At 44.0% G+C, this 24,304-nt stretch overlaps 1 protein-coding gene across 4 annotated transcripts; it reads right to left on the bottom strand.

Annotated features, from left to right (window-relative positions):
• Positions 1-3,011: 3,011 nt before the first annotated feature.
• LOC135903096 (uncharacterized) lies at positions 3,012-23,323 on the bottom strand. Of its 4 annotated transcripts, none has more exons than XM_065433481.1 (5): positions 23,206-23,323; positions 6,591-6,649; positions 5,517-5,529; positions 5,368-5,408; positions 3,012-3,285 (listed from the first exon to the last, which is right to left on the bottom strand). In XM_065433481.1, exons 2-5 carry the CDS (start codon positions 6,637-6,639, stop codon positions 3,035-3,037), a joined length of 354 nt encoding a protein of 117 aa, XP_065289553.1. In that variant the 5' UTR covers positions 6,640-6,649; positions 23,206-23,323; the 3' UTR covers positions 3,012-3,034. The 4 variants fall into 4 exon arrangements, 3 of the variants coding, with proteins under 3 accessions (XP_065289553.1, XP_065289552.1, XP_065289550.1); XM_065433480.2 differs by lacking the exon at positions 23,206-23,323 and adding an exon at positions 6,888-7,132; XR_010564716.1 differs by lacking the exon at positions 5,517-5,529.
• Between the last annotated feature and the right edge of the window lie 981 nt (positions 23,324-24,304).

Genomic DNA, 24,304 nt, shown 5'->3' with positions numbered 1-24,304 from the left:
GTTGAGTTTGTCGCATCTCTGCATGCGATAGCTAGTTAAGAAATTATTCTTTTTTTTTTCGAGACGTATCAGACGCGTTTTTACGAACCTCTGGTTAACCTCGCGGTATTTCTCCAAATCCTTCTCTCTCTACTCCTCGAGTGTCCGCAATTAGAGTTGCACATGAAGCACCTCGCGAAGCGACCTATATCTGTGTGCATAATTATTGGTCCTTGATTGCGCCGTATGTAGCAAAGGCACGCAGTACAGTACTTAGTGACCTTCTTATAGGTAGCGACTTTATTCAGTTTAAGGCAGAAAGCTGGGCTAGTTGGTGGTTATTTGTATAAGGGGACATTCCACTACACGCGTAAAAAAGGACACGGACAGAAACGTAAAAAAGGCGCACCGAACGCTAGAATGAACTGGCTTTATTCAGAGGAGGAGACAAACATATATGCAAAAGGACACGTGCTACATGATCAATCCCTGAAGCGCATGCGCAATGGCACCTTATTATGGAAAAAATTTTTTTTTGTCGTCAAAGATACGTTAGGTTTGCTGACGCAAGCCTGCTTTTGCCGATGAAACAGACTTGCGTCAGCAAATCTAACGTAGCTTTGACGACAAAAGAAATTTTTTTTCATAATAAGGTGCCATTGCGCATGCGCTTTAGGGATTGATCATGTAGCATGTGTCTTTTTGCATATATATTTGTCTCCTCCTCAGAATAAAGCCAGTTGATGTATAGCATTCGGTGTGTCTTTTTTTTATGTTCCCATCCGTGTCCTTTCTTACGCGCTAGTGCGTTGTCCCCCTATACGATTTATTCAGTTTGTTTGAAGGATGGTCGATCGTGAATGTGCTCACCATCTGATATCGCGCATGTTTATGTGAACATGTATTGTTTTTTATGCTCTGACTGTACAGATAGTGAATATTGTGACAACCACGCCCTGAGCAAAACCTTGGTTGTCGCGGTTACAACATGCTCCGAATATGCTTATATTCCAGTAGGCTAGGCTGCTTAAGTTAATTAATGTTCTATGCCTGCACAATTATTTCTTTCTCTAATGTTGTGTTGTTCGTTGCCTTGTTTTGTTTTTATTCCCATACATTTCTGTGTTGCTGCCGCTTCTTTTTGATGATGTGCTCAGCCGACCAACCCTTTGGCGCATACATTCCCTGGATCTCATCAGTTAATAAACAGCACAAGCTTCTGGTGACCTCTTCGCGTACGTGCGTGCGCTCATGTGCAAAGAGCAGATTGAATACGCTTTCGGCGCAACGGGGCCTCATTCCGTGACTCTACCAATTTTTCAGCAGATTTCTAACTTCCGTGCATTCCACAAGCAGCACCCAGATCGCCTCGCTTGCCCTACACAAGTTTTTTAAAGCCATGCTTTTCTTGCCTCTTCGCTCATGCTGGATTTCCGTGGGTTCGTCGCCAAGTGAAAAGTCTGCTCTGAATACAGATTAAAGGTAAACTAAGCTGATCGCGAAGACGTCGAAATGGAAAAAAAAATATAGGTACTGAGTTGACATGTCGTGTCTTACAGAAGTGCCGGACGAGAGGCTGTTGCTCATTTATAAAACGGGCCAACCTTGGATGAAATGCAGTTGTAGGCGCGGAAGGGCCTCATGTCAGTGCTGTCATGTTACAGTCGCTCAGGTGTAATCTACTGACCTTATAGCTTCCTTGCATGTTTCATTTTTTTCAGCTTTGCGTCGGCAAGTAGACGCAGCGAAGAGTCATTCACAGCATAGAATTTACTACAATAATTGCTAGAAATAACCCTGGTACTGTGATCGTTCAGCCACCAAGGTTGCTAAATACATTTGTCTGATCGTCGTGCTTGTGCCTTGAGATCTTCTCCTCGCTTCGTGTATTACGCTTCCATCTGCCTACATTGGCCTAAATGTAAACGCACTCTATACTTTCTTAAAGTGCACAAGGAAATGAGACTCTGCGAATGCGCACAATCGCTGCTGGTTGGGTTGCAATGGTTCGGCTTGTCCATGCGTATAGGACCAAATAGATTCGAAATCGGCGGTCCGTGCTCGAGGGCCTGTGATCGAAGCCTGTCGTCGGAGAACTATATTAGTGCTTATTTAGTTGCGTATAACGCAGTACTTTGCTGAAAACGACCAGTGTGCAAAGTGACTCAGCAGTCTTAAGGTCAGAAGTTCGAAGTCTAGGCAAACCCAATTTACTTACCATCATTGCCACATTGGCTGAACCACCCTACTTCCAGCTACCGTAGGCACCAGAGCCGCAGTTACCTCCAGTAATAGTGTGAAACTCTGTGCTTCACCGAGCTGTCACGCCAGCGTCCGAGAAACGTGGACAGGGACACTTGCGCCGGCAAGAGCAGTGCGCAGTTCTTCTACTGGGCTCGAATCCCGAACTATTCCGAGCTTGAAACTGTTGTAACGATAGGGTGCTTGGAATGCTCAACTTTTGATATGAAGCGCAAGGGACCTTATGGTTTCACCAAATTAGTATGCTAGTAGGCGGCATGGGAGCCATCTTACATTAGTAGATTACTCTAGGCGCACGGTAAAAAATGCATGTACATGCTTACTCTCATATCACTGCAACATTGAAAGGAGAGTGTCGTTGAGCTCAAAGAACACAACACAAAGCGTATAAACAAGTTCACAAATTTATGAGGAACTAAATGATCAAGCCACGTCTATAGACATATATATGAATAGTTAACAAAAGCTTTCTGCACACTTTGGGTTATTAACCTCCAGTTTCTAAACCCAAAATATCATTACGCTTTCCTCTCTCTATATCTCTCTCATACTGCATAGATCAATCTGTATATCGCGAATAACCGGAATACGTCGCAGTACTCGCGTTATTTTTTTTATCCTGCTTCTAGCGTACATTACTGTTCTGTACTAACTTCTTTTCTTATGAATCATTTTGACTTTCGATGCCGGGAGCAGCTGGACCATTTAATCCACAAGCGAACACAGAACACGGTAACGATGTCAGAGAAACGCCGTGGCAAAATTCTCTCTCAACGTTTGAAGAAACAATTTATTAACCCTTCCTGCGCTTCCACCTGTCGATGCCGTGGGCAACAGCGCCCCCGACAACTCCACGCACCACTACTCCCACCCAGTGCTCGGAGGACTCCTTGTCTAGTGCCGCTTCCCCAGCAGCGAGAGCTTCAAGTGCTTCGGCCACTTCCCGCTGTGCTTCGGCGCTGCTTTCAGACAATTTGCCTTGCATCACGCGTCCGAGAGCTTCGAGTTTCTTGCCCGCCTTCACAGCGACGTCTACATTGTTTCCTGCAAAGAAAAATAGGGTGGAAAATTAGCACCACAATTTTGATAAAGTTGTGGTAATAACACACACATTCTTCCGCGTATTTCTGAAAAGCCTTAATGTGTAGCGCTAGAATTACCGTCAGGTGCCACATTCTTAATATGTTAAACAGGTTCATTAGTTTCCTTTGCCTAATGTTGTTCGCATATACTACAGATATACAGTACATACTTTTGTTGTTGAAATGCAAAATATAGAAGATAAGATATTCATTCTCTAAACATAAATTTCCCTATCAACAAAACAAAGGCACGCGACTATGAACAATTATGCTTGCCTTAGGCTAGTTTATTGCCATGATAGTTCACGTTCTAATGAAATGCGTGCCTAATACATATATTTAGATAATGACACTTCATAGAATGCCATATTACATGGAGAACACAAGGATCTGCTACGAAGTTCCTAGTAACAATTAACAGATAACTCTATGAGTAATTTCTTGCGATACGCTTTTATTAGTGATTTTTATAGAGTACCTGCTAATAAATCGGCAAGCGTAGCGACGCTTGCTCAGTGAGCTATGTTTGAAATATAAACCCCGCTTTGGCTAGTGTGAAAAAGGGTGCAAGCGAAGCTTTGGATCCGCGGCTCTTCGTTGTCGTAAGCCCTCGGCTTCGCGCTCCCTCACGTTGAGGTCGGCACGTCGACGACGAGCCCTTTCTCGAGCGAGTTCCTGGCAGCGTCCATCAAACGCCGCTTGTTGTTCGGCTGAACGCGTGACGCACGGCCCGCTCCCGTTGCAGTTCCTTCAACACAGCTTGCTCTTTGGCAGAACGAACGAAACGCGGCCTTCCCATCTGAATGCGAGGCCTGAACGGGCAGGAAATGATGAGCGCGAGGCGGCCGAACGAGCGATCACACCCTTTCCCTTCTCCAGAGTGAGGGAACGCCTGTTATTGGTTCGCACCTTGCCCTGCTTTGAGGGTAGCGTATGATGAATGCACAATGTTTGAATCGGTTAGGTTAGACCTGTCCCAACCCACAGGTCGGTGGTTTGAACCAGCAGCCCAACAAGCAATTTTCATTTTCGCGCGGCTTGGCTTTTTTGTACGGCCCCGCCGATACCGACATGAATGACGCAATACAAGCTTCACTTGAATATTATATAGTCAGGTCAGCCATTAACCGAGGGCTAACTTTCGCATATATATCCAAGATGAAAATTTCTTTGCGTCTGTATAGGGAACACCTTACGCTTAAGAACAATTCAGACAATATGGTCTTGCCTCGGTCTCTCGTCCCTTTTCGTGCGCTAAAAATTTCAGTTATGGAATATCAACACGCCCTAACCTACGCTCTTTCAAGAACAATTTGTTTTGTGTGTAAATGCGAGCCCAGGCCTTTGTAGCAGCGGATTCTCAAGAATGATGATATGTCGCAATTTTTTTTTAACCTATGACAAGTCTTCGAACATGGACCATGAAGCGTAATGTTTCAGGAGAAAGCGGAGAAGAAATGAATAAACCATATCTATAGTTGTCAGAATAAGAACGCGTGTCGGTGCATAGCGTCTTGCTGTCATAAGGCTTGATATAGACAGGTAAACTGAAACAGCTTGCTTGATTCGCCTGTGCTTTAGCAGTCAGTGCTAGGTCTCGATTTCAAAAGTTAGCAGTATTAAAATGTAGACGTTAAGTTGCCGTATCTATTATACACTGTTATCTACCTTATATTTCTTCTTGTCAGGTAAAAATGTCTCATCTCTGAATTGAATCAAATATGGACCAAAGTACACATCATAGGATAGAAAAGCTTCAATACTTGTATATTTAGCGTTGCCGTAATTTCCGTATTCGACATTTCTTTTCCTCCCTAAGGGTCCAAAATACTTTTCGCCAAATAATAATTAGCTTGCTTTCAAGGAGCAGACGCTCGTTTTTCTTCAAGTAATATTCCCTGCTCCACAGTATTGAAATAGTGTTACTTTATAATGGTGGCCTTTAGTGCTCCTGTTACGAAATAATACGCTACACTTAATATAAGCTACATGTACTGATAGGCGCTTCGGATAAATATTATCGACTGCGTCGCTTTGCACTTGCCTTCAGCCGGCGGTGACACCTTGAATTCACCAGCTCGAACACTGTGTTAAGAACAAATGGTTAAATGTACTGTATAGGTCACTGTACGGCAATGGCATAAGTAATGGTATTATGGAATGCAGACTAGTTGACATATAAACCATACTCACACTGTAGCAGCATCTTCAGGGAACATGAAAGAGAGAGAACTTGATAAATTTGATATCGCGCATTCCTGCTATTTATCAATTCAAATATTTTAGCTCTAAGAATTATTGGCCAACCATTATATTCATTCCATACTGAACTCGACAAGCAAATAAAATTGTTGTGTTGTTTTTCTTTGCTCAAGAAGAACAATACAATATGTAACCAAGCATGAATAAAAAGCATGGTGCAATCAGCATGCTACATTGGGAATGCTTATGAGCCTAATACAAATGGCAACCTCCCTCTCGAATATATAGCGTATGTCTTCTTTTTACTTTAGTGGTACCGAATTTTCCGAAGCTGCTTTTGAAACTGCATTACTGAGGAATATAGCATGCTTTTTCACGTCATACTGCCTTATGAAGGAAAAAACATTACACCTAACATGGCACATGTCACATCATTCTGTATGTGATGTCTAATACGCAATGGTCCCGCTTACGTAGCCACAAATAGCCCCAAAGGCTAGTCATGGCTACGTTCAACGTCTCGACTTCCTCGCCATTTCAGCGTGTTGGGTACGAATGATGAAATTAGTGCAATGGCTCTCCACTTTCTTAAGAAGCGTTAAGCTTGAATTATTTTATGGCAATCGTATTTTCATTCTTGGATATATTGTAGCCTTTCTCGACTTTATTGACTTTGTACTCATTGCAGCTGCTTTTTAAACATCACTATGGCACCACTGACTTTACGTTCAGTGACCTCTTCTGAGAGGTCATTAATTGTGCTAACTCTAAACAAACAAGTTGCCGTCCAGTTCTTCCTCGCTTTCACGACACAACTTCTTCGAAAGCAAGCTCACATATACATCGTCGCAACTTTTTTCCATTGCGCCTCAAGCACTAGTCTAAAAAATTAATTTTACATACTACCACTTTCAACATGTAGTAAGCTATCGTAGTACTCAAATTATAACTTAGAAAGTTTTACATGAGAGCCTTAACGTAGTTATGCATACATTATAGAGTCATGTATCATAGCCCTTATATACCATTGTCTGAATTCAAGAAGAGGTGAATGTTTTTACTCACAGGCTACTGTTGTAAGGCCCAGGAACGTAAGCCACAGAGCAGCTTTCATGATCACTTATCTGAAAAGTTATTACATAACAAGGGTCAGCAACTACAGCACGACAGGACCTTTATGGCTATATGTCGCGATTTTATAACACCTATATATGAGTTTTAGGACGTAGCTGCTACAGCAGACCACAAGGAATGCACGCTTGGCAGGCGGGTAATGACAATGTACGCATAAGTACGGGTATTGACCGTAAATAATCAAAGAAAAGTAAGACGAAGGGCAAATTCTTATAACTGTATGCTTACCTTAGTATAGGCGATTGCCGTACGTTTTGCGGGGGTGATTTCCTTTCGCTGACTTGAACAGGACAAGAGACATTCATTTATATTGGCTGCCATTCAGACTCTTTTCCATAGTGTGCGAAATCCGGGAAAACCCAGTACAATTCGTTGGTATTTCAAAGGCTGGTTATCTCTATGGTGTTTAACCACGCCACACTTGGAATTCCCCTTTGCTGCAGTGTTTACCCACGGCAGAACTCTTGCACCTATGCCGAGCCAATGTATGAATACAATGGTATCACAGAAGATAACACCGGACAAACAGTGGTCGCCAATACAGGTCTCCTTGGCCAACCGGTTATCTTAAGACAACAATGGCATGGGAGTCGGAGCACGCTAGCTGCCCCACTTCAAACCGAGCCTCAGCTCCTCGTATGCAGCATGTGCGGTATCAATGCAAATCATGTTTACCCACGCCACATTGTTCAGCTTCACATTCGCACCAGCCAAAATAAAAACCCTTACATAGTCGTGTTTCAATGTATAGCTTGTTTATTAGAATTTGATTGGAATATTCAATGATATGGCTTCGAAGTAATGAAAAGGTATGTAAGATCACCTAATAAACAATAAAGATACGTTGACAGAATGTCTCGCAGAATGACCAGAAGCCGCGTGCATGATTCACCTGCCCCATGATAAATCTAGCAAAATATGTGGCGTCAGTTCTCGTTGCCACGGCAGTTCCATGCATAGCTCATAAATGTGTTTTCGTTCACGCCCCCCTTGTGTGCCTTGAAGCTCGGTACGCGCCCACGTCCTCATGGCATCGTACAGACGTAGGACTATCAGATGCGCAAATATATACCACCGGGATGTCTGACACCATAAGGGGCAGAGAAACTTTCCCTCACGGCAGTAAAAATACATGCTCAGCAGCTATGTTTTACGCTGGTGTCTCAAGTGGACGCATCCACTACAGTCCGAGCTGACCAATCGTGATTTCAAGTGAGCTTGCAAAGTTCTCTTGCTTTGGCTGGGCCTTTCCGAAGCTCCCCTTTACGTGTTCTTGAAAGCATTGATTAGCTCATTTATTCGGCAGTAATACTGCCGTGCCAAATTAGTGAGGGTATATGCGGACCTCGGTTTGGACGTTTTATCCATCAATTTTACTCTGGAGTAAAATCAACAGCAAGGAACCCTTAGCAAAGTAGGTCCCAAAGTAATTGCAATCAAATAGATGGCGGAGGGTATCAGGAAACTCCCGTATATTTCTCAAACAAAATACCTACCCAAAATGCAGAAGATGGCAAACCCGAAGTTAAACGTGACAAAGACTACGCGCATTTTATACAAGATACAGACATGTGTTGAGTAGTGCAAAATGTTTTAGTGCGTTGTACTTAGGGAACTAAGCAATGAAGAAAGATAACCACATGATTACATGAAGGTAGGGAAATTTGGCTGTTTAGTTTTTTGGGGGCAAGATTAAAAACAAATCTTTGATTGATACGTCTCAAACAACAATCGATTAAAACTTAGTAGTTGGGACTAAGGGAATAATTTTCGCCACCTGGGGCTCTTCAACGCGGGCCAAATGCACAAAACACGAGTGTTTTTGCATTCTGTCCCCATTGCAATGCAGCCGCCACCGCCACGATCGAACCCCCGACCTCGCTCTCAGCAGCGCAATTACATAGCCATTGAGCTGTTACGACCCGTTGGCTTGGCTTCTAAGAATTCTTATATTATTTTACTCACAATACAACGGTCGACGAACTGCGAGTAAAGACAGAATGTTCGCAAAGCTGCACAGGAACTCGAGGCGAGATTTCTGTCTAATTTGACGCGAGACTATTCAAAGTGTACGGAATCGAAGCACCGTCATGTGAGACACGTGTTAATTTCACTTTCTGTATTTCGGAATTTTTTGCACCTATACAGTCGACGACGAATTAGAGCTTGGGGTAGATTGTTTCACATCAGATGTTAATAAAGCCGTAATAAAAAAAAATATGCATGACACATGAAGAACCTGCGTCGACAATTACCTTTATTTTAATTAGGCTTAAGCGCGTACAGAAATACAGAAAAATAAGAAGCTAAACTGTCGAGTTATATTTATGAAGGCGAAACAGAAAACTTAAAAAAAAATTGCTCGCGCAAGGAAGGACCATCAAACATTAGATAGATGGTGTGCTTAGGCATCTGTCTCCCAAAGCAATAAAAAAAATCTACCTTGTATAATCATCCACGTGACTCCTGCCACGTAATATCTGTGCGGGGATTCTGTACTTTGAAGTATTTATCATATTCAATTGCGGCCGAGAAAAAGCACTTTTTTTACATTTCCGTGCATATCACACAGACGTGCGTGGCGTCCGATTAAGGCAGAAACAAGGTTTTTTATGCGAAATACCTATGTCAAGACGGAGACTTCGTGTAAACAATAACATCAGCGCAGCAAGCACATCAATTGTTCTTTTGTAATATTCGTCGAGTGTCCGCGCGTTCGGCTGTACGAATTTCATTGAAATTTTGGGGAAATCAGCATAGCATTATTGGGTCGTGAAAAGGATGTCAGTGCCAACGCGCTATAAAACGTTTATCTTATGGTGAGAAAACTTGTGGCCAATGACTGTTCCACACATCTTGTTTTCGGTGCTTTATTTGCAATTATTTGTTGCTTCCTCTCGTTCGTTTCATCATGTAGAAGAGACAACTGCGGATAACATGCTACTTTCAGCGCACTTGCTTACTTCATAAAATGGTTCTGCGCTTTGCATAGACCTCATTTACTTACTGTATTTTTTTGGCAAGCTTAGCTAGGACACAGGAAACAATTTAGATACTATTGCTGGCGAATGAGTTAACTGAGGTGAATTTGCCACCAGCACTCATTCAACGTGACAGCAGTAGGCCTTCGCAGCAGGCAGGGTCACATTAATTAAAAGAAGCAAGTCAACAGAAGGCAAATTAATTTCCAAATATTGCACAGCGCACAAAATAGTGTTTTCTTTAGGATGCACGCATAATCTTCTCTCGTTTGCTAGAGTATTGCCTGATCTAGAGACGCCACCCCTTTCGCAGCTAGTGTTAGGCATAATACTTCGTGTAGCGTGCACTCTGTTGTACACAGCGGACCTGCGAGAGGCAACAAGACTCAAGTATGACTAGCAAATAAATGCTTACTTGGGGCACAGTAAGTATATAAGGACGCCAGCAGGAACACGAAGAGAGGCATGAAATATTAAGCCGTTAATGTACTCACCAATAAAGCTTGTTACCGGCTTAGTTAACATGAATTTCTGTCAATTTGCCAAACTTTCAGTCATTCTAAAAAGCAATTGCCCCATTAAGTCCCCCAAAACACAACACATAGCTGCACCAATCAAAATACAAAGAAAAGTGCCCTATTTATAGGAAAACCACTGGAAAAATTTGAGCGGAATTTTCTTAGTAAACAAAAAAGTTTATTTGGACATATTATACGAAGCCGAACTATGATTTGGGATCGTACATTTTTTTTTACATTGCCAAACGTTGGTACATTTTAAAAAGAATAACGAAGGAAGTTTAAAATGTATTACTCGGCGTTAAAAACAGATTTCGCAGTTTTGTGCATTCTATTCGCCATCACAAATAAAGCCGACACATTTGCTGTATTCAATCTTTTGCTTACGTGAGATGACAATGTTTACGCGAGCTGTGCAAACTTCCTGCTCACAAATTAGTCCTATGCTCTAAAGCGGCGTATAATACGTTAGCTTTGTCCAAATTAAGTGTATGAATATGTTTAATTTCCACAAAGACAATATTGTTTTATTTGTTAAGCTACAATTTGCAGGCATAATACATAAATTTTATTTCAAACTGGGACTCTTCTGAAGATTTTGAAAACGTATTCACGGGTTTAATAAAAAATCTACCTAATGAATTCATTAAATTCTAACTTTTTGATTATTGTAAAGAATATATTTATTTATTTATATATTGCCCCATGGGCTCCGCAGTTGAGAATTACTTGAGGAGGTTTAGGAATGGTTAATCACATTGAAAATGAGGAGAAATGAGTCCGTTATTTACATAAAATTTGCCTGTACCAAATGAAATGTTATTCCATTGTCAGTGGTATAAATTACGATTTTCGCTTATACATCGTTAGGCTGCAGAAAATCAACAGTTGTGGAATGCGCATGCACCGCTTACTAACGCGGATGACTCATAAAGAAAATGTGTCTAGAAAATGGTACGAATTTTCATGGGGATTATACTCATACAAATCATGAAGTTTAGGTATAATGATTGCTAACTTTATTCCAGAAAGTCATTGACTTGTCCATGCTTCAACTGCAGTCTGGAAGATCATTAAATATGCAATAAGTTGTGGCAGGGTGTTGAATTAATTGCCTTTGTTTTGCAAAAGCGGCGTCGACAAATGGCGATTATGAAGACGTTTCTAGGTTTGGTACTGACGCTAGATGATTAAGGAAGGCGGATGGCTGCTATCAATTATTTTGCGCTGCAAACAATGTAGTGCGGTAATTTTGCGTCTTTCTAAAAACGGGTGATCGTTCCTTCTATATGTTAGTGACGCCAGATTGTATGCTGTAGTCTCTGACCATGAAACATGATGGTGAAACGTTCTGAATTGCCTCAGGGTTTTGGATCCGATAAGTCTGGTTCGCTGACCAAAGACGCTTGGCATGTTCAAGTTGAGGGCAGCCGAATGTTAGACATGCAAGCGTGTGGGTATACGTGGAAGCGCCGTGAACATAACATTTGGGATAGCCGAACATACCTGACGCTTTTCCTGTAATGGCACTGTTATTGTTCGACCACGTGAGAGTGGGCATGAGATCGACACCTGGGTACTGATATGAGGATGTGATCGAAGGATAATGGTATGAGAGCGCAGCTAAGTCGGGAATGGCTAAAGTTTATTAGCTTGATTTTTTTTCTTTGTTTACAGGCATTTGTCAAATGAAACAGCAATGCGACATACGGTCAAGGCCTCATTGAAGAGCGGTATGGCGAGAGTGCGATCGCACCTTACGTAAACAACACAAAGGCCTGCATACCACCGTAGGCTCCATGAAATTCCAGAAGTGAAGTTGTTTATGAATATAAAGAATAAAATTGCCCCTTGAACACTCCCTTGGGTTACACCAGAACTCACGTTAGTGAGATTAGCTTAGTAGTTCTCAACTGTGAACTGCTTAAGGAGTCATAAAAAGTTTGAAAGTCATGAAACTGTTAGGGAGTGAAGCGTAGAACAGGACAGTTTTGCAATTAGTTGACCACGCGTTACATCATCGAAGGCCTTCGAAAAACTGATAAATACAGATTAATCTGTGTGTATATATTGAACCATACTTTTGTGAAGGTCAATAAAGCATTTTAATAGAAAATTCCAATAATCTTTTTTCACAAGAAAACTTCTTTTTAAAGTCATGCTGCATAGAAAATAAATATATTACAATAATCCGTACGTTGAAGGAAATTATGCGTTCAAGAAGTTTGCCTGGGACGCTCGATGGAGATGTAGAACGGCATTTAATAAAAATGCTTTTGTAACCAGTTTTCAACACAGGAATAACCTTACCTTGTTTATAATCGTATAGGGCCTCACCTGACAATAATGAGTGTTGCCGAATGTGGCCAAGTATTAAGCAAGTAGGAATGACACTGTACTTCATATCCTTAAAGAATAGCTTAAGATTCTGCTTCTGTCAGTGAGGCCACAATGGAATGATATTCCTGTCCAAATATAGTGCAAAGCGATTGTTAACAAAGGGTGCGCACTCCTTTCAGTTAGGCAGAACGCCCGAACCATGAAACTGTCAAATAGGAGCAGCGGCGTCCTTCGGGCAGATAATTTTCCAAAATATTAGGGCTATTTTAAGTGAATGATTGCAGGTTATGTGAAAAGATTGTCTTTTTCGCCTTTCGAACGGCACTACAAACGCTTCTTTAACAATATTGTGCTTTTGTCATAACGCCAGCCTCCAAAAATATTCAGCAGCTCCAGAAACGAAGTTCTTTTATTTTTTGAGGTTCTTGTTTCTTGCAGAAATTGGTGCTCTCGCTGTCGCGAAAAGCGATTTTTCCGTTCCGTGTATTTGGAGAAAAGCTTCAGAGCAAAAGCTTCCTGCTAAGGCAAAACTGCATCCTTTTTTGTTTACCTCAGTCCCTTCTCTCGACTTGTTCCTATTCTTTAAATACGATTGCTAAGAAAATCATCGTGACAAACCCTTCATCCCGCCCCATCACTAGTGAAGCTCAAGGCTGCATGCCGGTGGACGACAGCAGAATTTCTCGATAGCAGATCACAATTTCCGTGCAGCAATATCACCATGTTCCTGGGTCTTCAAGTTACCGTTTGGCAAAGACTGCACCTCTCGGGCCTCAAAAGCACTTGCGCTAAAAACCTTCTTATAGCCCACATGGTGCTTTTCTGTGGTGGGAGGAGAAGGCTGGCTACAATAACAAGGCTGTCTACCATAAAGAAAACCGGCGTTCATCAGTCAGCAAGCCACTCCCGTATCAAACTTTCAGTAACGCAGTTTCTCTCACAGCTATTTTGGTGGCACTCAGCAAGTCAGGACTGCAGAGATTCAAGTGCAGGAAGAACCAGCAAGTGCGAGATGCGAGCGCAAAAGTAAAGTGTTCCAGTTCCTAACTATCTGCGCGGGCTCACCTACTATTTAACTAAAATTGCAGCAGGAGCGCGTGCCAAGGTTACGTGTAGCTTCTGTGCCTCAGAAATTTTTTTTGTATTAACACAATGAAGTGGGGCTTCCAAACTAGAGAAATGCGCGCGCAAAGGTCGACGCCAGGAAAGACGATGAAGTACATTCACGGCATGCTCTTCTTCTGGTCTACCATTAAAGAGACATTGCCTATTTTGCCAGCTTCCGTCTTCAACTACGTTACATATTTCTGGCGGAGGTTCTAGGTAAAGCTACCACTCACAGATAAAACCCATCTGAGCACGACTACCTACCATCTGAGCACGAGCCTCTACCCAACCACGCCAGAAGGATGAGTACATCAGTTCCTTCTTCCTTAAGTGCACCGAAAGCACCAGCCACGTAGACCCAAATTCCTCCATAGGGACGCCTTCGAGGATGCTAAAACCTGCATGGTTCGATCAGTGTGAGCGTGTCACCAAGTTCAAGGACTGGACTCCGGAGCGATATCTACACAACGCCTAATTTCCTCTCTAGTACTATGCACGGACTCGGTTTAAGAAGCATAAGACTGCCTTATCATTATGACAGCAATTCTGAGAGCAGATAATCGGATAATCAGTACATATACAAGCCTCGATTGCAAGGAGCGAGCCTAATGTGCAATTCAGGCGAGGGCACAGCAGCCGAACAAGAGCGTTTCAATGGACGTGGAAGACATGTGCCGACTTTTGCGACGCGTGGATCCCTCCAAGTCAGAAGATAAGTCAAGGAACATGATGCGCGGTGTCAAGCAAGATCTATTTGGGGGCCTTCTACGACACCAACCAAATACCGTTGCAGTCTCTCTTGGACGCCAAATCAATGTAAAAGGCCCTGCAGTATGCAGCGAACAAGGCGGTGAAACCAAGACTTGTCGACCCTATCACGTGACGCTCTAGCTGTAGCTTTTGCGGCACATCGCGGGAGCTTATTGGGCTATTATTCGAGCAAAGCCTTAAATGCTTCGGGTGACTCCGGCGTCGGTTCCGCAGCTTTACCTGGCTGAGCTGTAGTCCGTGAGCGTATCAGGCCAGCTGTCCAAGTCCCGGAGTGAAATGAGACACCACAGCATGAGTCATGGTACCCACCGCCTTCCCTGTCATACGCTGAAGCTGCGCGAGTTTGGTTGTCCCAGATTTTTTAAGGAATGAACGTCCTCCCGGACTTTCATGTTGGGCGTGCCATTAAACAAGCGACTTGCAACATGAGGTCTCACAGCTGGTCATTCATTACTCAAGCAGGGACCCCCACAAGAGTGACCTCAGGCACACGGCAGACCACAGGCCCTTAAGTTTTCGTTGCGGTGCAACCAATCACCTCTACATGGGATGTCTTTACCGCCGAGCGGCTGCGCCTTGCACGCAATATGGCGAACGCTCCCTGGAGGTCGAACGTATTCTTGCGGACGCCAGGACCTCGTTTGCTCCATGATTCCGTTAATCTCGGCCACTGTCACCAGCCCGAAACAAGTCTTCAAGCTCCCTTTTCACGCCGAGCGTAAGTTCCAGGCATCGCACACACAGCCCTGGAAAACTGATTCCAGTTACACGAGAGGGTGAGGTCAACGATTTTGCGAACGTTGGAGATTCTCCGCTATGATGACTGTCACATGACGAAGTTGAGACGCAGAGAAATCAGTGCAGTTCGGTTTCCGTATATTGTGACTTACGAGAAACCATACATGACTACGAAGTCACCGCCTTAATCTGCACGTGTGCGGACACGTCTGTTATGAGCCAGAATCTCGCGCGTATAGTGAAGAAAGCTTTGACACAATGGGCTGCAACTAAGATTCGTACTGCAGGAGTCCACCTCATAGCTCAAGCGAGTCGGTGCACGGCCCGAGTTAAAATTTGGAGCTTCACGTACGTCGGCGCCTTCGTCACTCTTCATGAATGTTCGAAGTACTTATATTCGGCATTGATTTCCTGATACGTGGCATTGATCGACCTGCAAGAGCCTAGAGTCAACCACTCTGCTACGCATGCCATAGCGAAGACTAATGACAACAACTACCACATCGCGATTCAGGTATGCCGGCGATCACATCACGTTGCTACCCAAGGGCAGCGCGCTAACCGTTGTCAAATGCTACATGGAGCACGACGCCGACATCATTGCTTAGTCAAACATTCCCTTGCTTTTTCGAGACAACATTTCCATAGTGAGAGGGCTTCTTCAGGAGCGAAAGAAATGTTCAGTCGTTTGGCTGACAAACTTTGGCAACGGCGACTATCGGCATTGACCGCGAGGAATGACAATCGCCTTTCCTCGCGAAATCATTGTTGTCACCTACATTGTCGCCTTGGAAATCACATCGTTTGCGCAATCTGAGTTTCCCAACTTAAAAGAACTTATTCATCTTAACACCATGCGGCAACCCCGTCAGAAAGACGATCTAATGATTCTGGTGAATGAACGTCGTCCAAAGTGCGACATACGTGCACTATATTACGAACGCGTAAGCATTAGTTAGCCAGCATCCTTACATTGTCTTCACTGTAAAGGGAAGCAATGAAGCAGCAGGTGAAAGAGATGGCCCACGATGGCATCGCACAGCTGTCCAAAAGTTGGTGCCGCCCCGCCCCCCCCCCCCCCATGGTGTTAGTAAGAACGATGGATAACACACTACAATGTTGTGTAGATTACAGAAAATTGAACTATCTCACGAAGCGCAATGTTTGTCTATTGCCATGCTGGGTCGACGCATTGAATCGTGAACAACATGCCAAGTTATTTCTTTGCACCTTAAAACCGGCCATAGGCAATTCGAAGTTGATGAACAGAATTCTGAAAAAACAGCGTTTGTCGCTCCTGAAAAGCTTTATGAGTTCAAAGTTCCCTCCTTCGGTCTATGTTACACACCATCCACGTTTTAGGGATGATGGATGCCGACATTGCTGAACTCAATTGGCAAACCTGTCTCGTATATTTGGACGACGTCGTCGCGCTCTCGAGCACATTTGACGAACATGTCGCACGAATCAAGGGCATCCTCGTGGTGGTTAATACTGCCGACTTCATCATTTCAAGCCTGAAAAGTGCGACTTCGGGTTCCAAGAGCTCAAATTTTTGGTAATGTAGTTCGTAATGGAGGAGTCCGACCAGACCCTGACAAGTTAGCGGCCGTCGCCGAGTTTTCACCGCCCACAGACAAGAAGGCTGTCTAGTGCTTCCTTGGTTTGTGCGCATATCATGCGCTTTTCATAGAGGAATTCTAAAGGATTACTGAGGATCTTATACCGTTTGCATGCGACATTGTGCTTTTCATTTGTTCGGGCGTGAAACAACAGTCGATCAATGACTTGCACCAGCTTTTGCAAGCTGCCCCAATACTTGCTCATTTCGACGAACATGTTGACACAGAAGTGCATACTGACGCCGATAATACGGGCCTCGGTGCATTTCTTGCAGAGTGGAAAACGGTGCAGAACGCGTCATTGCCTATGCAAGCCGCAGCTTCACCAAGATTGCGAAAAACTATTCAACCACTTAAAGGAAGAATGCGTACCGGTTGCTTGGACAATTAGCAAATTCCTACCCTAATTGTACTGCAGACCACTTAAGGCTGTCAGCGATGACCACACATTGGGCTGGTTTGCCCACATCAAGGATCCTTCAAGTACACTAGCCTGTTGGAGCATGCACTCACAAGACTATGACATTACGGTTGTCTACAAATCTGGAAGGAAGTACAATGACGCTGACTGTTTCCCGCGCGCACTACTCCCTGCGACTTCATCGGACCCTGACAATGACTTGCCGTTTGTCGGCGTTATCGATGCCATAAAGTTCGCTGAGCAGCACTGCGCTGACCTTCAGTTACGGCGTTGATCGAGCACCTTCAATGATTTGAAATTGTTTTACCTCGCTAGCTTCGTACTTTCTGCAAAAAACGTCCATTACAGGAAAAAGTATGAAAGTGGTGCAGATATATACCTCCTTGGCATGCCATTGCTGCTGCGCCGAAAGAATTTAGCAAGCCTACCATGATAAGCCATGTGCTTGTGACCTGGAGTTCGCTAAACCAGTAAAACAGTAGCTTTACCACAGTTTTTTTCTTCTGTGCAACGGCACATGAAGACGTACTGCGATTGTCAGCGCCGCAAGAAAGCGCCGGCTAAACCGGCCAGCTTTCTCTACACTGTGTACCCTCTTCAAGCGCTGTTCCAAAAATAGCAATGAATCAACTTGGTTCATTCGCAGTGACCTCTTAGCGCAACAGATGCATAGTCGTCAACGGACAACTTAAACCAGTGAGCCATAACCGAGGCTATTCTGCAAGAAAGCTATTATGAAGTGGCCAAATTCTTTGTCCGCAACATTGTCCTACGACATGGCACACCCTCTGTACTAATCATCGATCGCGGTCTAGCATTCATAGTACTTGGTAGTACGCTTTGCAGCAGACGCACAGCCCTTGCCTCAATAGCGCTGCGTACCATCCTCAAACAAATGGAGCATAAGACCTGAGACGAGATTTTGCTAGATGTGGCATTCGCCTATTACAGCGCTGGGCATGAGAGTAGACAGCTTAACCCGATCGAACTTGCGTGCGTGCGCCACGACACGTCACCACTTCAAGGCATGCCACATGTGGAGGGTAATAGCCCGACCAGCTAACACGTAGAAGAGTTCATACGAAAAATTGGCAGTAGCTTAGCTCGGCTATGCCAGGATATACGTAGCGAAAGCTAATGCATAGCATAATTAGCCTTGGTTAATCTTGATTGCAAGTACAGGTTAGTCTGGTTGTCTAGCTATGTTACGGCGTTTAGCCAGTCGTTCGGCGCGCTGCTCCTCTATTTCCTGGGTGATTCCTTTCCTCTTCATCTCGTTCCGATGTCGATTTCAGGCATCCTCCTCCTTATCAGAAGTGTCACCCTCCATACTGCTGCCTGAACTGTGGTCGCGGAGCACGCGAGCCCTCCTTTTCAATCCTTCGACATGTTATCAGGAATGCGACGCAGCTGTCGAAGCGAGCGGAGGTGAGCGCAACGACGATGAACGCGGTGTGACGAGGAACATGGTGTAGGAACGCGGTGTGACGAGGAATGCGGTGTGACGCCATGTGCCTCCTCGGAGCACGGCCACGGCGAAATCGCAAGTTTGCGGCCTGTAAAGCTTCCGATGTGAAAGCCGAAGAAGCACGCCAGCTTCCTCGGCATCGTACCTGGAGCCAACAGCGTACCAGCACCTTTCGATACAATCGGATTGTACTACAATCCTGGAGACTTATTACAAGCCTGGACCCCCATCCGTCACCGGTGTTTCTCGGAAAAGTTTCTGCGCCGGTATTTTGGTCCCTATAAGGTTACACACCGCCTTAGTGAGGTAAACTATGAAGTCGTCCCCTATAGTTATGACCCCGGTTCGCTCTGTCCTGGTTCTCACGCCGAAGTTTTCCATGTGCGCAAGAAGTGATACTATGCGCGTACGTGAACGTCAAGATTGCAAATCAGGAGCTTCATTTTTTTGCCGCCAACTCCGCTGAAAAAACTTTTTGACCTGACAGAGATGGTCGCTTTTCGCAGGGAGGGCAATCGACGCAATAATGTAGGGCTTCCGCACTGCAGGAAGCCGCGCTCAAATGTCGACCCCATGAAAGACTTCGTTTACAGCGCGCTATTCTTATGGTCCACTAATAAAGAGACAGCGTCTACTTTGCCGGCCTCCGTGTTCAACCTACGTTAATGTATGTGTTGCCTGGTAAACGAGGCTCCCGAGTAAAAAAGAAACTGACACATATCATTTTCAGTGATTGTAAAAGCAAGCGATAGCTTGCATTTGAGACCCATGTTTATCCAATCCCTTGAGTTACGGTAAGCCTTATGCACGTATTAGGAGGCATCGCTTGCCAGACACTTTTGTCGCGTTTTAACACGTACTTTAAACCAGCCACATTCTGGTATAATTAATAAACCAGGGAGAACGACCATCTGATTTGGTTGATTTCAGTCGTCTATTTCTCTTAGCACGTTCTACGCAAACTCAAAGTGAAATTTTATATTACGAGCTACATCGTTTGTAAAACAGGCAAATCCTCCGGACACCAAATTGAAGCGATCATCATTAAGACAATGGCAATGGGAGCGTCAGCACTCGCAATCTCAAGTTCTTTAAAAGACAAAGAAAATTGATGTGGTATAGAGGAACGTCGTTGCTGCTTGTGGGCATATCCTCTTTATCGTGCAATCATATGCCTGGGCATATAACTCCTATAGCAGTGAAACATAACTTTTACTGGATTTCTACCCGATGTAAAAATTAACTTCAGGAGAAAGAGCGCCAAATAATGGGCAGTGAGATAAGTACAGACAACTGCTCAGTCTCACCTTTTCTTTCCTCCCGTCATTTTGCACGGTGTCCACTCAAGCCGTGAATCAACACGCACAAATGCGTACGCTTCCGCAAATAAAAATTAAGCCATTGATTCCTAGCTCTGGAATAAGGGGAAGCAACTGCTTTCCCTTCCAACCTGCTTGGGTAATAAATGGCGCCATCGCCAATACATATGCAAATGGGTTCACTATTTCTTTTGCCATTTCATACTGCACCATGTTGTGCAGACAAATGTCATATCCATTTTTGGGGCAACCTATCCCAATGCCATTTTACGCTGAACTTCTCCTGTTGCAATATATTCAGGTAGATTACTATATGTATATTATTTATCACATACTGCGGAGCGAATGCGGTCCGCAGTATGTACAACCTGCGATTGTATTGTGGAAAATTGAACACTTATAAACTTTTGTACGAGCAAAAATAGGTTCAACGAAGTGTTGATGCCTTTGACGAGATTATTCAAACGATTGTTTGGTTATGTATTTCGGGGAATTTGCATTTTAATTTCTTGTGCAAGTACTGTCCCACGCTTCCTGTACACCGGCTCATAAAATATAATTGAGCTATCTGCCACAGGCAACCTTTAATAATTTTGAGAGTGTTCGCTGAAGCACCCTGTATATATATATATAGATATATATATATATATATATATATATATATATATATAATGAACGAGCAGAAAGGGGCTAAACAGAGGGGCCCGATTCTTAATCACCATATCATTGAAGGCGACATACAATCACACCAAGGACAACATAGGGGAAAGTACCTGCTAAGTGAACTAACGAAATATCAAATTATTAGAAATGAAAGTGGATGAAAAGACAACTTTCCGCAGGTGGGGGTTGGAATGCATCATCTAACCGCGTAAACGACAACGAAGCATGAAATAAACACACAGGAGAGACACAGGAGATTTACTCCGGGAAATCCCACATTTATACATGTCCAAAATCAATAAAGGAGCTGATAGATGGAATAGCACACTGTCTTATAAAGTTTTTAAATAGGGATAAGGTGCCTCAGAAAAGCTCGCCAGCGTTTCGATAGGAGGACCTATCTTGGTCAAAGGCGGCATCGTCATCCTCAGCATGTTAGTTTTGAAGGGTTAGTGCAGTGATGTCACGTGTGGGTGTTGTCGCTGGCGGCTGGTTTTAAAGGGAGAGACTTCAGAGGTAATGAGCGCTGTCGTCCGACGTCTGTGAGTTTCGTTCCCAAAACGAGGGGACAAGAGCGGGAGAGTGGGAACGCGGGGAGAAAAGAAAGAAAAGCAGTGAAAAAAAACGAGGGTGACACCAAGACGAAAAAAAGAGAGAAACAACAAGAAATAAAGCAAAATAACGAAAGACGGGGGCGAGGGAGGGCTTTGGGAAGGCGAGGGGTTAAGGAGCATTCAGGGGTGTCGTTGGCTGCATGATTTTGGGGCATTAGAAGAGCCGGTCAGGCGGTCAGTGCGCGAGTAACACAAAAGACAAAAAAAAATACATCACAGACTCCCATCCCATCTCATGCGACAGATTCTGCATGGGACGAACACTACCCCTATTCTGCATGGGGCGAACATTCTGCGTGGGACGAACAGGGGTAGTGTACCAGATACCTCTTCCTTGTGGCAACAGCTACATAGGGCAGACGGGACGGTGTCTGAACGTCAGACTGCAGGAGCACCACGCAGGGGTAGAAGGATTGGCGGAGGTGGAAAACTTGCTGACCATTGTCGTCATTGTCGTGATTGCACACCAAGGTTCCGCGAAACTAAAGTCTTGAAGATGTTCGCGTCACAATTGAGCCGCTAAATCTATGAAGCCTACTCTATAAAAATGCAATCCGGCTGCTGCGTAAGCAGCTCTTCAGTGTAACTGAGTGATAAACAGTTCAGTTATTTACGTGCAAATATATGCCAGGCACGCCCGCATGCCAATGACGAGTGATGGTTGCCCGATGATTATCAAGTGTGATTACGATACATGTATAATTGTGGGCTTTCCCGGAGTAAATCTCAGTTGAAGTTCCGCGCCTGTCCTGTGTGTTTCATCCCTCGTCCGTTGCCGTTGGCGCGGTTACATGATGCATTCCAATATCGATCACCAACTAGCCTGCATCTCTCTCTTGAATACACAGGTGGGGAACGATCCCACGTCTTCGAATTACACGTGATATACCCTACCTATTCAGCTGCCACGGCACTATTTCCCCAGCCACTACCTTGGGTATATATGTTTTACTACTAGAACTAACCCTGGGAGCGTTAGCCAGCGTCACGTGACCCCACACAAACCTTGGCGGCGGATGTGGAGCATCCGTTCTACCGCGAAAGCAGTCACGAGTACGGGATCCTTTAGGTGAAGTCCGCTGGTCAATAAACCCACACATGCTACCTGAAGGCATGAATGTTGCCGGACTCGAGACCTTCGCTAAGTAATGAATGAGAAGTAAGGGGATTAACCGTGGCACCCGAACTTTATTAACCATATCATAATAAGACAACAAACAATGACACCAAGGACAACATAGGGGAAAACTTGTACTTACCTATTAAATTAAGTATACGATAAATTAATGGAAATGAAAGTGGATCAAAAAGCAACTACCACCAAAGAACAGCAACCACCACTCACACACCAAGGGTTGTGAGTGGTGATTACGTACGTGTTTTAAACTTCAGCCATCAAGGACACTTTTCCGTCAAAGTATACCTTAAAGGAAGTGGTGCTTAGTATTCTTTTGCTAGTAACTGTCGTGCATACCTTTCGAATGATCAATTTTGGGTATATTTTGCAATGACTTCTTTTTATCTTTTACCTAACATATTTACTTATTGCCAAAAATTACATATTCACGTTTACCGTTAATTTCATTGACTGTCTGCCAAGCAGAAATATTTAGACCGGAATATTTGAACAAGTGAAAGAACTTGTACATTTATAAAAGCAGCATTAGCAAACATTTTTCTTCTAACAGATAACCAAGCATGTATTGCTTTAGAACCTGTGAGCCGAAGGCGCCATTTCAGACGAAATTTCGCAAACTCAAATTTAGCAGGCAATGCACTTACATGACCCACAAACATGCACTCCCTTTCACTGAAAGGAAGATGGTGAACGATTTGGAACGAAATATCTTTACAGATTGCGATACATAGATTATGCTTGCTCAGAAAGCAGTTATGCTTAGAATGCTTATGGCATCACAGTACCATAACTGAAATTATACAAAACGGACAGTGACAGATTGTATATCTGGTAGGCACAACTTACGGCCACACATTTTGCTTGCTGGCGAACGTAATGCGTAAACTTTCACTTTTTAGTGACTGAGATAAGCGTTTAACGTTGTTAACAAACAGACGTCGCTACCACCCCGTTTTGCTTGAAGAGGCGCAAAGGCCACAGAATAGCTGCGACGCACAACGGCTTTCAGAGAAATTACCGAATGCTTCAGCGAATAATATCCGAGAAGATAACGACGAGAGCTGAGGCAGTTAGCGCCGTTTCCCATAGATGGCGGCAGCCTCTGCAGGTGAGAGATTGTGCTATCGTTTTGTATTAGGAGCCTGAGGGACAAACACTGATCGTCAAACCTGCAGCTCGGAGGCTGCTTCACGGCGATAGGGCTGCGTCTGATTAAACGTTCTATGTATATTGCCGCTGTTACAGATCTCCCGACAGTTTTTCCTGTGATGAAAAAAAAGCTCGAAAATGACTTTTCTGTGTCTGTTCGTTTCTAATTTCTATTGCTGCGTCGTTGACTTCATCAAATCATTGCCGGTATCAACAAACAACAGTAGTTCTGGAGCTTGTCAATGAAGGCATCACTCAGACGTCCCCAGCCAGATATGAATTTCCCGTCAGAAAGCTTCGTGCCTTTGCCTTCTTTCGTCAATTTCCACAATCTTGTGCCCATTCTTTTCTGAACGTTGCCAATGCACTCCAGCTCGCAAATCTTTACCTGTCCATAAGCTTTGATGCTTCCACTGCAAGCAAACCCTTGCTGTCACCGTCACCTAAGTACTTGACATATCGAACACAACAGAGCTCATCAGGTCTATGAAATATACCCAGAGCTCCCGCTGTCTCCATACCACCACTAGTACCCTCGTAGTTCTTATCACATTCGTGTCTATGCTTCTCAAGCAACCGCGTGTCATTCATGGTGCATTTAGAGCAATACTTGGTCATCACGTGCACATCAAGCACTTTCCCATTATCAACACTTGTTGCCAAAACTAGGCCATTACTGTAGGTATGCCTTAGCTTTCGCCAGCTTCCATACAGAGCAACTCCAAGATCGTTGTCACCATCATTGAAATCAATAGCTTCTCCGGCGGCGTGTTTCATTGACTCTTCGGCTGCCGCA

The sequence above is a fragment of the Dermacentor albipictus genome, chromosome 1 (assembly GCF_038994185.2).
Source record: "Dermacentor albipictus isolate Rhodes 1998 colony chromosome 1, USDA_Dalb.pri_finalv2, whole genome shotgun sequence".
NCBI classification, from domain to species: Eukaryota; Metazoa; Arthropoda; class Arachnida; order Ixodida; family Ixodidae; genus Dermacentor; species Dermacentor albipictus.
This window is presented reverse-complemented; position numbering and strand designations above follow the sequence as displayed.

Bases quoted from the DNA above. Each gene is read 5' to 3' on its own strand.
- LOC135903096 (XM_065433478.2), bottom strand. From the start codon at position 6,980: ATGGCAGCCAATATAAATGAATGTCTCTTGTCCTGTTCAAGTCAGCGA. The intron at 6,650-6,887 runs GTAAGCATACAG...ATAACTTTTCAG, and splicing joins CGGCAATCGCCTATACTAAG to ATAAGTGATCATGAAAGCTG. The intron at 3,286-5,367 runs GCAAGTGCAAAG...TTTTCTTTGCAG, and splicing joins GGTGTCACCGCCGGCTGAAG to GAAACAATGTAGACGTCGCT.